General features: G+C 38.9%; 1 protein-coding gene across 4 annotated transcripts in view; it reads right to left on the reverse strand.

The window, feature by feature from the left end:
• Window positions 1-3,244: 3,244 nt before the first annotated feature.
• LOC137297119 (neuroglian-like) overlaps window positions 3,245-14,445 on the reverse strand; it is a 144,108-nt gene continuing 132,907 nt past the window's right edge. For 3 of the 4 annotated variants that reach the window (XM_067829114.1, XM_067829116.1, XM_067829115.1), the window contains exons 10-12: window positions 11,502-11,624; window positions 10,771-10,932; window positions 8,475-8,970 (exon numbers count right to left, since the gene is read on the reverse strand). In XM_067829114.1, coding sequence (XP_067685215.1) covers window positions 8,861-8,970; window positions 10,771-10,932; window positions 11,502-11,624 — 395 coding nt within the window. In that variant the 3' untranslated portion in view covers window positions 8,475-8,860. Of the gene's footprint in view, window positions 8,971-10,770; window positions 10,933-11,501; window positions 11,625-14,445 lie in introns of all 4 variants that reach the window. The other variant, XM_067829117.1, reaches the window with a different exon arrangement.

The raw sequence follows: 14,445 nt of genomic DNA on the forward strand, positions 1-14,445 counted from the left end.
TGTGTTTGTGTCCGGTGTCTGTCTATCTTACTCATTGTCCGACTGTCTGTACCTGTTTACATACTCATATCGGAGTTTTATATTGAGACATTAGAACAACAATCCAGCACAACAGAGGGTACTATTACATAATGCTATATTCCTGCTTGATTGGTTGATATGTTGTTTAACGGTGCAATGTTGTTTAACGTCAACTATATTCCAGCTATATGGCGACGGTCTGTAAGTAATCGATTCGGGACCAGACAATCCTGTGATCAACATCATGAGCATCGTTCTGCACAAAATTGGTGTGTGTCAACCTTGTCAACGAGCCTGACCACCCGATCTCGTTAGACGCGTTGATTCAAGATCCATTGTGTGGAAGCAGAAGACACGTATTTGTGAGATTCTACCTGATAATATCAAATTATTCCAATAAACTGGTAGGAATTCCTTTAAAATAAAATCGAGACACACGTGAGCTTAGAAACGAACTGTTACCGGTAAGGTAGTAACATTACTGTTCATTTGACAAATTTCGTATGCAGTTATAAATTTTGCATGAATTGATTATGCCCTCAGCGGATTACTTGATTGAAGTGTTTTTTTTCTGAAACACATAAATATTATATATATTTACAAGGCGAGCTGAAATATGAAAATAGCATATTAGTGATAACGGGTATCGGTTGTTTATCAAATGGAAAATTACTTTTCTGGAACCCTGGAATCGTATTTATATTCTGAAAACTGTTTTGAACTTTCTGCATTATTGAAAAGGGTTTACAAAATCACATTAGGGTATATATTCACACTCAGCTGTGACAAATACAAATGAAAGCAAAGTGTTTGGTTTGAGTTAAGTGAAATATGTGGATGCATGAAAACGAACATTATGCTTGGAAGAGTCCAGTTGGTTGAAATGTCAACAGACGAAACATTGGATCATAGATCTTGCAGTATGAGAGAACCAAATTTTCAGGAATTCAAGGATTCATTAATGTCAGCTAACTTCAAATAAAACGTGATTAACCGACCAGGTACAGGTGACTTCATAAACACTTTCCAACATGGCAGAAAGTTCACTTCAGTTTTGGTATTTTTGTATTTCCCAAGCCCTCTAGGCTTTTCCGGGTTATCAATTTGAGAATGAACATTTGTGATCTACTTGACAATATTTAAAAAGAATATCCATGATAAACATGCTTTTTTAGATTCAATATTCCATACGTATATTCGGTATTTAGAATACAGACGCACTAAGTAACCGTGAATCGTCATCTAGTAATATGCCAAAAATGGGCCTGTTTTATGAAGGACCTAATTTTCAGTGAGTTTGCTGATGATATTACTGAATATGAACTTTCTTTGCAGGCTTCAGAACTGCCTTATGTGAAAGTTATTTAGATAGTGATGTATTTTGAATTGTATTGGCGGGTCAAATATGTGAAAGGGCTTAAAACAATATGCTGACCATCATCTCTGGTAGGGAACCGTGAGAGTGGAGTCTCCATGATTTTCTGACGGAAACTTTGCCATATGTCACAGAGTCTTCGTGATGTTTGCACCAGGATGGGAAGGGTAAGGCACGTAAATTTCCTGTATTCCTAAAAAAAATCATAATTACAAGAGGACTGAATTCACATTTACTTACATTAGGTATTAACAATGACCCACGTGTCAGGGACGTTGAAAGTGTTTTACAAAGCAGCCAGCCGACCTCTGACCTAGGAGTAGCATCATAGGCTTGTGTTTCTTCGGCTTTTAAAAAAACACGGAAGAGATCGTGAGTGTGGGTGTTCCATGTTTGTGGCAGGCTGTGTTGAAAGAGTTGAGGGTGGGTGTTCCATGTTTGTGGCAGGCTGTGTTGAAAGAGTTGAGGGTTGGTGTTCCATGTGTGTTGGAGGTAAGGTTGAGGGTGGGTGTTCCATGTTTGTGTGAGGTTAGGTTGAGGGTGGGTGTTCCACTTGTGTTGGAGGTAAGGTTGAGGGTGGGTGTTCCATGTGTGTGTGAGGTTAGGTTGAGGGTGGGTGTTCCACTTGTGTTGGAGGTTAGGTTGAGGGTGGGTGTTACATGTTTGTGGCAGGTTGTGTTGAAAGAGTTGAGGGTGGGTGTTCCATGTGTGTGTGAGGTTAGGTTGAGGGTGGGTGTTCCACTTGTGTTGGAGGTAAGGTTGAGGGTGGGTGTTCCATGTGTGTGTGAGGTTAGGTTGAGGGTGGGTGTTCCACTTGTGTTGGAGGTAAGGTTGAGGGTGGGTGTTTCATGTGTATGGGAGGTTAGGTTGAGGGTGGGTGTTCCACTTGTGTTGGAGGTAAGGTTGAGGGTGGGTGTTACATGTGTGTTGGAGGTAAGGTTGAGGGTGGGTGTTACATGTGTGTGTGAGGTTAGGTTGAGGGTGGGTGTTCCACTTGTGTTGTAGGTAAGGTTGAGGGTGGGTGTTCCATGTGTGTGGGAGGTTAGGTTGAGGGTGGGTGTTCCACTTGTGTTGGAGGTAAGGTTGAGGGTGGGTGTTCCATGTGTGTGTGAGGTTAGGTTGAGAGTGGGTGTTCCATGTGTGTTGGAGGTAAGGTTGTGGGTGGGTGTTCCATGTGTGTTGGAGGTTAGGTTGAGAGTGGGTGTTCCATGTGTGCTGGAGGTTAGGTTGAAGGTGTGTTGAGGGTGTTGAAAGAGAGTTGAGGGAAAGTATTCCACGTGACACGTTGTGTTGAAGGTGTGTTGAGGGTGTTGAAAGAGAGCTGAGGGAAAGTATTCCACGTGACACGTTGTGTTGAAGGTGTGTTGAGGGTGTTGAAAGAGAGCTGAGGGAAAGTATTCCACGTGACACGTACGTTGTGTTGAAGGTGTGTTGAGGGTGTTGAAAGAGAGTTGAGGGAAAGTATTCCACGTGACACGTTGTGTTGAAGGTGTGTTGAGGGTGTTGAAAGAGAGTTGAGGGAAAGTATTCCACGTGACACGTTGTGTTGAAGGTGTGTTGAGGGTGTTGAAAGAGAGTTGAGGGAAAGTATTCCACGTGACACGTTGTGTTGAAGGAGTGTTGAGGGTGTTGAAAGAGTTGAGGGAATGTATTCCACGTGACACGTTGTGTTGAAGATGTGTTGAGGGTGTTGAAAGAGAGTTGAGGGAAAGTATTCCACGTGACACGTTGTGTTGAAGGTGTGTTGAGGGTGTTGAAAGAGTTGAGGGAAAGTATTCCACGTGACACGTTGTGTTGAAGGTGTGTTGGACCATGAAGCCATCCTCTTCCAGCAATAACAAGACATCATTTTTGAATAAATAGTGATTTATTTACACTATGAACAGTTTAGAAATAATAATTTCATAATGGTATTGCACAAATGAGAACAAAAAAGGAAAACAACAAATTGTGACCTTACGGAATGTACGCTGCTAGATCTACACTTCACTTGCCAACCCTACAATCTTACTGGTTGACAAATAGATACCAGCTATTTTCTTAAATGATTATGATAAGTTCTCTAGGAAAGCACAAGTGATGAATCAGATTAATTCCTGATGAGTGAAAGAAACAATACAGTCTCACTTTCTTCTCTCTAAAGGAGCAAGACTAACTTCCTATGTCACTCTCATGGCTTATCTCCCTTTTCTTTGGCATCACATTCTGTTCACTACTTGTAACATTTCATTTAACAGTGCCTGCCATGTATGTTGCCCGAAAATGTTTTGTGACTCTTCACATTTCATCAAAATTTGAATAATGGAATTTGATTCCTAAAAATAGACAAATCATTCTTTTGTTTCAGTCCGCAAATAGGATCATCTGTAAAGTAATTTCACCCAAATTGACTCACACCACATCAAGGTTCAACATGCATGACACAATCAAATATCTATTAACATGACTAGAATTAATTGATAACAATAATACTATCAAATAAACTATTCAATACTTGATAAGAAAAACAAGAACTTTTGGATATAAGAATTAGTTTTAATTTGGATTCATTAGTGTTGGATAATTGTATAGTTGGGTTATTTTTGTTGTTAAAATATTTAGTACAAAAGTATTCTTACTTTTCAATGCTGTGTCATATATGAAAACCAATTCAAAAAGTGTTATTGCAGAAACAAAAGAAATTCCTGGAATAAATCAGACTATGTTTACTATGTAACAACACATATTCTAAGAGCCATAGAAATAGCACCAGTAAGTGATACCCTCAATAAGCATCCAATCTTCAGATGAAGATGAAGACAAAATTTCTATCAATAACAACTCAAGAGATAGGTCCTCAAAGAAAACACACATGTAACAAAAACATTAATCAACTTCAACTGCATATAATTACAGAAAAGTAAACATTTGCTTCTGAAAAATAATCATACATATTCCTTGGTGTACTGAGGCAGTTAATAACACCTTGATGTCATAATTCCACGTAGGTTTTCTGTAACTTTGTTTACTTATAGCAAGCACTGTAGTTCCCAAGGAACAGGTTTTGAATTCTTTTCAGAAACAAATACCTGACATAAACAACCATGAACTAGTTGACATTAAAAACACTCAATGAATGGACATTTGTTATGATTCTGCAGAGAATATATGATCACATAGCCATTTGTTTGTGTTTTGTAAAGTTTCGAGTGGTATAAGCAGCTTAGATGTCTCATATCCTTCTCTGCAAAACCAAAATTCTCCATCCATCAGCTGTTTTTCATCTACAAATTCCTGAATCTATAACAATGCATCAGTGAAATTGGCCACAACATCTTCAAGGTAAAACACTGCTATTTACCACAGCATCACTAAGATCTGTTCAATGGGTGCCTCACAACTTGTCAGCTATGACAACTTTCTTTTCCCAATAGATTATAAAAAAATGTTATTTCACATATGGCTTAACACATCCAATTAGAAAGAGATGGTCAAATGGTGTATTTTGCCTGTAATTTTTCACTCTGCGCAAAAAAAAAGAACAGTTGAGTTCAGACAGGTGTATTTTTTTATGGGTTAAATTGGTTCCTTTTATGGATTTATGTCAAAATGCCCGGGAGGATGTAAAGTAATAAAAGAAAATGTTGTCAACTTTATACAAGATTAGTTCTCACATTCTGCAGTTAGAATAGAAACAACAATATCATACTTTGTGAACATTTTGGATAGATTTACATGGGCATCCAAGAAAATGAACTTGGGTAAAAAATAGTTCACCAACTGTTTTTGTATCAGGCCTAGTTGAACAACTCCCAGCTGAAGTGATATGTTGAACCTGTGCTATCCCTGCGTGTTCAACATCCGACTAATATTTCTGCACTCCTTACTTGAGCAAACGCGGATGAGATCACACATTTGGGTCAAAGGTCATATGAATAATAATTCACTGCATATGCACTTGTTTTCAATTCAATACAAACATAGACAGATTCTAATTTGTCTACACAGCACTAGGGTCACTTTGAACAAAGTACTTTGTCACAACCTTTGAGCAAATGGCTTGGCCACCAATCTGGTAATGGTTTCCTTAAAAAAGATGTTATACTTCTGAATTCTGATAACTAAAGAGTTGAAACATATCTGGGTTGACTGTTGTCACGTTCTTGTCCTTGTCTCAGAATGTGAAGTCAGTTTTTCAGTTCTGTATTGTGTATTATGTTCATGACTTTCAAAGCTACACTTAATGGGTGACCTGAATTGATATTCAAGAAATAGGTGGGGTGATCTTTGAAAAAAGTAAACATGCATGCTCATATTTTAGCCCAAATAAAATGTCAGTAATGGGTGTACTGGATGATATGAAAAATACTTTGTTGTGGTGCATCCCCATCTAGCCTCTACTCTTCTAGAAGAGTTCTGTGATTCTTCTTTCTCCCCACTTCCCACATCCAGAAAAAATTATAACATCCAACACAGCCAGGGCCACACCCCATTCAGAATATATCCTACATATCCCCACCCCATCTGTACTAAGCAACTTCAACCTCCTCCTGTATAAATGCCATGCCCCTCCCCCCAAAATGTTACCTGTTTCGTCAACTGTTTCTTGCCATGGTGATTCAGGATGCATAGTATTGAAGGCAAATTAGACATGTCCATCTCACAGGATACTTAAAAATGTGGAGAGAATGTGCAGTTGCTGACATATGTATTAAGTATTCAGATTAGTAGCAGATATGTGGCAGCCATTTTAATGGATTGAATCACAACCAACAATTGCCTGCTGATCACGGAAAAAGTTTACTCGTTTAGAATTACAAAATTCACCTGGAGCTTCTACAATAGATACTTTGTTCTCTTTATAGAACATGATTCTAGAAAAAGTTTCAAATATGATTTCAGTTTTCACAAAAGTAAGATAATATGGTGGTGCTCCAGACTTCATATAAAGTTATTGTGCACATTGTGCAAATAAAAAACCTGCATTAATCTTACAAGCAGTATTAATACCAGGACTGTACTGATACATTTGTGAATAATACTGACGCTGTTTGTAAATGTTACACAAGAAGGATGGTCTGACCTACTGGCAATGTTTGAACTCTGGTGGAAATATCAAACCTTGTAGTTGTCATGTACTCATTATTTATTCCTTCATGAAAAAGAATAACTCCAGTGTTGGAATTTGACATATATCACAAAATTAAGTCAAAGTTTTAATTTACGCTGATATTGAACTCATTCTTATATGACAAAAAAATGGCATGTACTTCATTGACATGACCATCCGTGAGGAGTTTTCATCACATAGCACCTACAATTATCATTAGAGCCCAATGTAATACAGTCCTGTTAAACCATGTTAACAGCTGCAAGTTCATCTTCCATGATCAGCAGATCCTGGACAAACACCTTGAACACGGAAAGCTGATGCTGATGAGGACATAATGTATGAAGAAAACTTGGTCAGCCCTGTTGCATGTAGTCAGCCTGGTCATCTTCACTGCTAACACTCACACCTTCAGAACACAAATGAGCCAACACTTGAGGAACCAGGCTCCAGCTGGTTGTGTGTTGAAGGAACTGCCCTCAAGATAGGTTCTGACATCGGGCAAACATACCAGATCTGAAGCAATACCTCAGTCAAGGAACAAAATAGTTTATGTTCCTGAACTAGGTTGAAACAATGTCTCAGTATCTCAAGACTTTCCTCCATGGAAGAAAAGTTTACTTGTCCTTCGTTGAAGTACAGCTGTCAATATGTCTGGGAATCTCAATCCATGGTTCTGGAAGTCCAGTGGTGCCAAAAGAGACCTATTCCCCATGGTCAATGACTACTGATCACAGCTGAACAAGACAACTGGGTGTGAGAACCTCTGCAGTTGTCAGATACAGATCAATGCAAGGGCATTGGTGAAGGTGATTTGCAGGATGACATTGTCTGGTAGCGTAACATAGAAACACAAAGGTCAAGGTTGGAATGACATTGACCTTGACATTAATTGCATGAACCGTGTGCACATGACTGTCAATGCATCCAATAGTACGAAGCAGTCGTCCACAGAAACATGAGGAATATTTGACCTTGTATGCATTCAGAAGCACTGGCCTACATGTATCACATTGTGTTCAAGGTCTGCTCCCTCAAGAACCGGTCCTCATATACTGGAGTCAGACCCACATTGGTTCCATGGAACACTACTGAATGCTTTTGTATCAACAGTGCACATCTTTAATACAACACACAAACATTTTGGGTCAGTTTTGCATCAACATACATAATATTCACAGTTATGACCCCAAATCATTCATGTTCTATATTAATTATTGCATTAAAAAGACCCTAGACATTGAAAAATTAATGCTTGGGAAAATGACAAAAATGCATGATAGAAGCACTCTTCATCTATGCACAGAAATAAACCAGTATGTGACACATGTCTGGTTAGATCTGAACAGGTGGAACCAAAATACAGTTTTCTGTCTGTTTACCAACCACATTATTATTTACATATCAAGAAAATCTTTGACATCTTGTAGTTCTTAAAAGGAAAATGCCACAACAGAACCATACCATTTCAGCCTGTATGAGAATGCAAACATCCTCTTGGAATATGTATTAGTCCTGGTTTGTGCGACGTTATTTCCTTATTGCATCATTCACAGAGCAAGATGTCGTTCACTTCACACAATTTTCTTTCAGGGATCCACTTGAGTATTTGTCCATCTGACACTGAGTCTTGCACAGGTATATATCTAGATACAGTTTTTACAGATGTCATTCTGTACATATATTCACATCAGAAATAAAAGTGGATCAGGTGACAGTCTTCAAGTTTGATATCTGCTCAGAGAAACACAACAGAAGGACCCCCTTTCAAGAAATTCACAAATGTCATGTTTGAAAATGCAGGTTATGTACACAGCAGTAAACAGAATTGGACAACATGCTATTTGTTCAAATTACTACAATTTGGAGCAAGCAGACATTTTGTGCATAAAGCATCAATGAATAACATAGTTTCCAAGCCATCACAATTTGAATTTTCACAGAACTGTACACTTATGATGTGTAATGATCTTATTGCAATAGTTTCTTCTTTGTTTTTGTCAGGAACTGTTTCAACTGTGACGTCTAATTACTCAAAATTTCGATGCTTTCAACCAGGACAAGGGTGCATGAGTGACACAAAACTGGAAAATATTCTTCATATATTCTTGCAAAGGAACCATATGAGTGTCTGTATTCATCACCGTGAAATAGATCAGGGTTTGCCAGCCCAATATTCCATATTTACAACACTTCCAATGTTTGTGGGCATATCTTTGCATACCTTGAATCACAATCTGTCTGTCACCACAAAAGTACCCAGAAAGTTGTGTTAATATTAGTCATTGCATTTGGGGGCTGGCAAAATCCCCTGAACACTTCATCTACAGATGATTGAGCCATCTTGTGAGCAACTCAACCAGCTACAAATGAGGTCACCGTTGGAAGACTTGTGTGATGAGAAGAACAAAACACAACAGGGCTGCTGAGGATGTTGAGTGCAGGCAACTGGCACCATCTGTTGCTCGATAAAAGTTTTGGCCCTCTGAAATGTAAAGGTACGAAGAATATAAGGTATAAGAATATAAATCAAATCCTACCTTGTAAGAGACACGAAACATTTATAATTGTAACTTCTGCCATATTGCAGTATTATAATCTGTCACCATGTCAATGAAACCAACATTTCATTCAACAAGAACTCTTGTGACCCAAGCAACAGTATCATCCCACAGAAAACTACTGAATACATGTAAGCTGAATACACAAGGTAAGTACATTAATCTATTGTCATGTTTGCTCTTATCATCAAATTGGCCATGTGGGATAACATATCACATGCATATGTATATTTGTCAGCAAGTGTACGTTAGATAGAATGGGTTGGTTTCAGATGGACATTGCAGATTGTTAACATTTTCACAGGTATTTATTTCTACCTGATCTGAGGTTGAACATGTGTCATATCCGTAGGTGGATACAGAGAAGGGTTTAGGGGGATCGGAAACAGCCCTCCCCCTTCCTCCTCCTCCTCTCTCTTTTTTTTTGCACTGGCAGACCTAATGGGCGATTCGGGCGTTTGAACCTCCTTTCAAAATTCCTGAATCCCTCCATGATATCGGTAGTGAATCCCATTGCATGAATATTTCCCTGCAGTCAGTCATAGTGAGTTCCTACTCTCAGAATACCCCTACCTAACACTGAGCTGTATTCACTCAGGTTGTTGTAATGTCAGGCATTTAGAATTAGAGGGGTAATTCCAAATGTCCGAAGTAACAGTAGCCTGATGGCCACAATCTGTATACATCACTAACAGTACACAGAATACACCATGTCAAAATGTTAACAGGCTATGAGTCAGATGAAGTACATTCCCAGTATCAACTCATGCAAAAACACAAGTCATGCAAACATCAACAAACAGCTCACAATACACCATATCAAATATGAAACGCCTCCCAAGCCACAAGAACATTCTCCTGTCAAGCCAAGGGAGATAATTTGTGTAGCTCAACACATTCAAGCAAACACTGAACATGTATATCATTTTATTCATAGAAACACTGACACATATGTGTGAGTGACTTGTCTTCTTGTCTGGATGTGGGTTATCCCTATGAATTCTCTCATATTCCTTTGTTTCTTGTTTGGTGACACACAGCATCACATGACCGAGGTCGGCACATTGATACATTATCTGATGTCAATACCGCCAGTTGTATTGCTTACTGTATGGTCAATGTGACAAAACAGGTGCAACATTTCATGACATTTATATGTTAAAGTTCCTGACATGTTAATATCTTGCTGAATAATTCATAACTTAAACAAAAAGTCAAGTAAATGATAAGCTTCCTTCACAAGAATTCTTTCAAATTTTTATCATAAATCTTTCTTTTGACTCATATTAATTTACATGTAGGATATGTAGAACTCATCATATTTCAACACTGATGACTCTGTTGTGGTCAAATACTTTCAATAATCTTAAATATTTCCTATACTTATCAACATCTCTACCTTTTTCCATTAATTTGGAATATCACCAAACAGTGAAGAAGTGTGGCACAATGTCTGATCAAACATGGCTGACATATTGTTCATTCACATGGTTTGAATGAATTTGGAAACACTGTTCCCAGAAAAAACTGAGACAAAGCAATAGTCCATGCTCATGTAAACATTGTCGTGTAGCACATACCATTTGGGCACGTGCCCCTCCACAAGAGATGCAGGGGGACCAGCCAAGCCTTGATCACGCAGTAGAACATTGACAATCTAAATCTAAAACGGACAACGTTAGACAAGGGCTTTGGAACTAAACTAAGGTGTTAACAATGCTTACCTGGCCATTGTGTTTTCACCAATAAAGACTCACTACTAGCCGTGTCACCTAATCGGTTTCGGGCTACGACACGAACTTCATACTTTGAGCCTGGGGCTAGATTATTAATCATTGTCCACGGTTTACGCCACTCAGAATCAGTGCTCTTCCAAGTATTATCTCCTGATCAACCAATCACAGCAAGGCAGCAGGGAAAGTAGGCGGGAAAACGAGAGAAAAAAGACGTAAGATGTGGAAAAAGTGACAGAATAAAGAATGAAAAATCATGAAAATTCATATATCTTCTATAAAAACAATACAACCAAAGAGCCTAAAACTCATCTCCGCTGGACAATAAATGAAAATATTGAATCTTCTTTTAAACAATAAGACCCAAAAGTGATGTAATCTTTCAGCAAAATGCACTTTAGAAACAGCAGTGTCCTAAAATCTGTTGACTGAAGGCAAACAGGGCACATTCTCAGCCCAAAGCCTGTCTTTTTCAGAGTGACACAGTATCATGAACTGTAAAACATAAATATTGAATTCAGAGGGCATGTACATGCTGTTTGTTGTTGTTTTCAAATGGAAAAACATAGTATTCCTCTTAAATTAAATATAAAACCCAAATCTGATCTGTGAATGAAACATCAACAAGAAATCAAGAATGAAACTGAAGTATTACATTATTAAGAATCCTTTTATGACTTGTGGACAACTGAGAATAAGAAACTGAGACAACCAATGCATACCATAGCGCCTGTACTGGAGGGTCAAATGAAGGTCTTTCTTGTGCAAGCTGTGAGCAGTAGCCCAAGAGAAGTTAGCACTGGCTGGGTGCACGGCTGACAGTAATGGCTTTGGTACTACAGGTACTGAAGATGACAGGAAGACAGAATGAAAGAATGTGACACAGAATGCATTGAGCTAGCTGTGCTGGTACATGGACTAGGTATTTGATAGTCAGGTCTTTGGTTCATTAGCATGTAAGCCTTCATATTGCCCTTTCCATTTATTTGATAGTTGTCCAGCAAGGTGTAATCCATTTAGTTTCCATGGTGGTGTTTGTTTTCCCACATGGAATCTTGTCTCACTGAATCTGCAGCATGAGTAGTAACATGTTTCTAAACAATACTGAAATTGCTGGGCAATATTTTGTCTTGCTGTTAATCATTCTGCTACATATTTATAGTTAAAACAACTGAAATTCCCAAATTAAAGTTGTAAGTTTACCAAATTCTGCTCTTCAGTTTGGTAACAATGGTTAGCCATTTGCTTCCATATGATCTATGTCGTCTCTACTGAAAACATGTTGAAAAACAAAAGAATTTGTGTATCAAAACAATTAAAACTTGCTGCATCAGTTTTGTCTCTCATTCTTGTGTTTAGGGAATAAACCTAATCTAACCACACTGGTCCACCTATTTAGCTTTTATTTCAATACAGAGAATTCCTATATTAGTGCAAAGACTTTCTTAAAAAACATAGCACCCACTTATCAGCCATGTGGTGTTCAGTGACATGAATGTTTCTCAGACCTACAGTATATAGGACTTCCTAAAAGAGCACTATTACAACTGCGGTCTTATGCAGTCCAATATATGTTTGATGATAACCAAAAGCAGTTTGATTCACAGTGCAGTTAGAGAGTGTATCTTCCAAACCATCAATTCTGTTATTGGTTGAGATTACTGATGGACCTCCATTTTCACCAACTCTATGTTTTTCTTTATATAACTTGGCTGATCCCCAATACTCTAATATTTCCTACGAGTGTGATGTGTCTTGTGCGCCATATTTCATCCTGATACAGATCATGTACACTGAAGACTCCCTGTATAGAACACTTGGTGTGTCTGATCCACTGACGAACCTTCGTGATTTCCAGTTGTGTTCTGGAACTCAAGACTCAGATGGTCCATTGATTGGTAAACTCCATTATATGATGCAGAACAATACGTCCCTCAAGAGTCCAAGATGGCCAGTGTCTCTGATCATGAACACTTATGTAGTTCCTTCTGTGTAATGATCAGACCCCACTGTGGACCAGTGTCCCAAATCATGAACACCAATGAAGTTCCTTCTGTGCAATGATCAGGCCCAGTGCGGATAAGTGTCCTAGATCATGAACACCAAACTAGTTCCTTCTGTGCAATGATCAGTCATTAGTGTCACAGATCATGAACAACAATGTGTCCTGTATAACGACCAGTCCCCTGTGTGGACCAGTGATCCAGATCATGAACACCAATATGGTTCCTTCTGTACAATAGTAAGTCCCCTGCATGGCCTAATATAGATAAAAAGCACCTGTTGCACCAAGTGTGTTGTTTGCCATTCTGCACATGGAAAGCCAGCTTCAGGTTCTGAGTTCTGTACAATAACACTTCCACAAAGTTTCCCAAATGATGAGCATAGCTGTCTTCTCCAAAATGCTCTTGGGAGAAGTCGAACAGAAATTGATAAGGTACCAATGAAGTCTGACAGAAACATCATCACTGTGTCAAAGATGATGTCTGTAGCCGATTTCTTGTTGGCAAGAACATCTGTGCAGTCCTTCTTTGCAGAAACACCTCAGTATTCTTTCAGAAGAAAACCACCCCTGTAGTCAAGAACAACTCATTAAACCTTATCTACAGGAACACCTGTGTAGTCCTTCTAAATTGCTACACCAGTGAAATCCTTACATTCAGGAACACCTGTGCACTCCTGAACAAGAACATCTGTCTATTCCTTCTGAACAAGAACCCTTTCTGTTCTCCTGTACAAAAAAAACACCTGTCTGTTCCTTTTGTACAAGATACCTGTGTATTTGTTCTATACAAGAACACTTGGGTTGTCCTTACACACAAGAACACTTCTGTGGCACGCCTGTACAAAAACATCAGTTGTTCTTCTGTCCAAGAAAATGTCTGAAGCCTGAAGTCATTTTTCAGATCACCTTCATAGTTCTGCATAAGAACACCTATGTAGTCCTTTTGTACATGACCACCTCTGTAGTCCGTCTGTTCAAGGAACATGTTCTTAGTCATTCTGTACAAGAACCCCAGTGCCGTCCTTCTGTACAAAATTTTGTTGGTAGTCCTCCTGCATAAAAACACCTGTATAGAACATTTTGTGCAGTCCTTCTGTACAATAACACTTGTGTAGTCCTTCTGTACAAGAACACCTGTGTAGTCCTGAGCAAGAACACCTGTGCAGTATTTTTGTGCTAGAACACCTGTATAGTCCTTCTGTGCAACAATGCCTGTGCAGTCCTTCTGTGCAAGATCATGTTCTTAGTCCTGTAAAAGAACACCTGTCCATAGCAAGAACACCTCTGCAGTCCAGTACAAGAACACAGGTATAGTCTTTCTACACAAGAACACTTGCACAGTCCTGTGCAAGAAGTGTAGTCCTTCTGAGCATGAACACCTGTGTAGTCCTTCTGTACAAGAACACCTGTATATTCCTGTACAAGAAACCTGTGTAGTCCTTATGAGCACAACACCTGTATAGTCTTTCTGTGCAACAACACCCGTGTAGTCCTTCTGTACAGGAACACTTGTGTAGTCCTTCTGTACAAGAACATCTCAGTAGTCCTTCTGTACAGGAACACCTCTGTAGTCCTTCTGTACAGGAACACCTGTGTAGTCCTGGGTAACAACACCTGTGTAGTCCTTTTGAGCAAAAACACCTGTGTAGTCCTGTACAAGA

This window comes from Haliotis asinina, chromosome 9 (genome assembly GCF_037392515.1).
Source record: "Haliotis asinina isolate JCU_RB_2024 chromosome 9, JCU_Hal_asi_v2, whole genome shotgun sequence".
Taxonomy (NCBI): Eukaryota; Metazoa; Mollusca; class Gastropoda; order Lepetellida; family Haliotidae; genus Haliotis; species Haliotis asinina.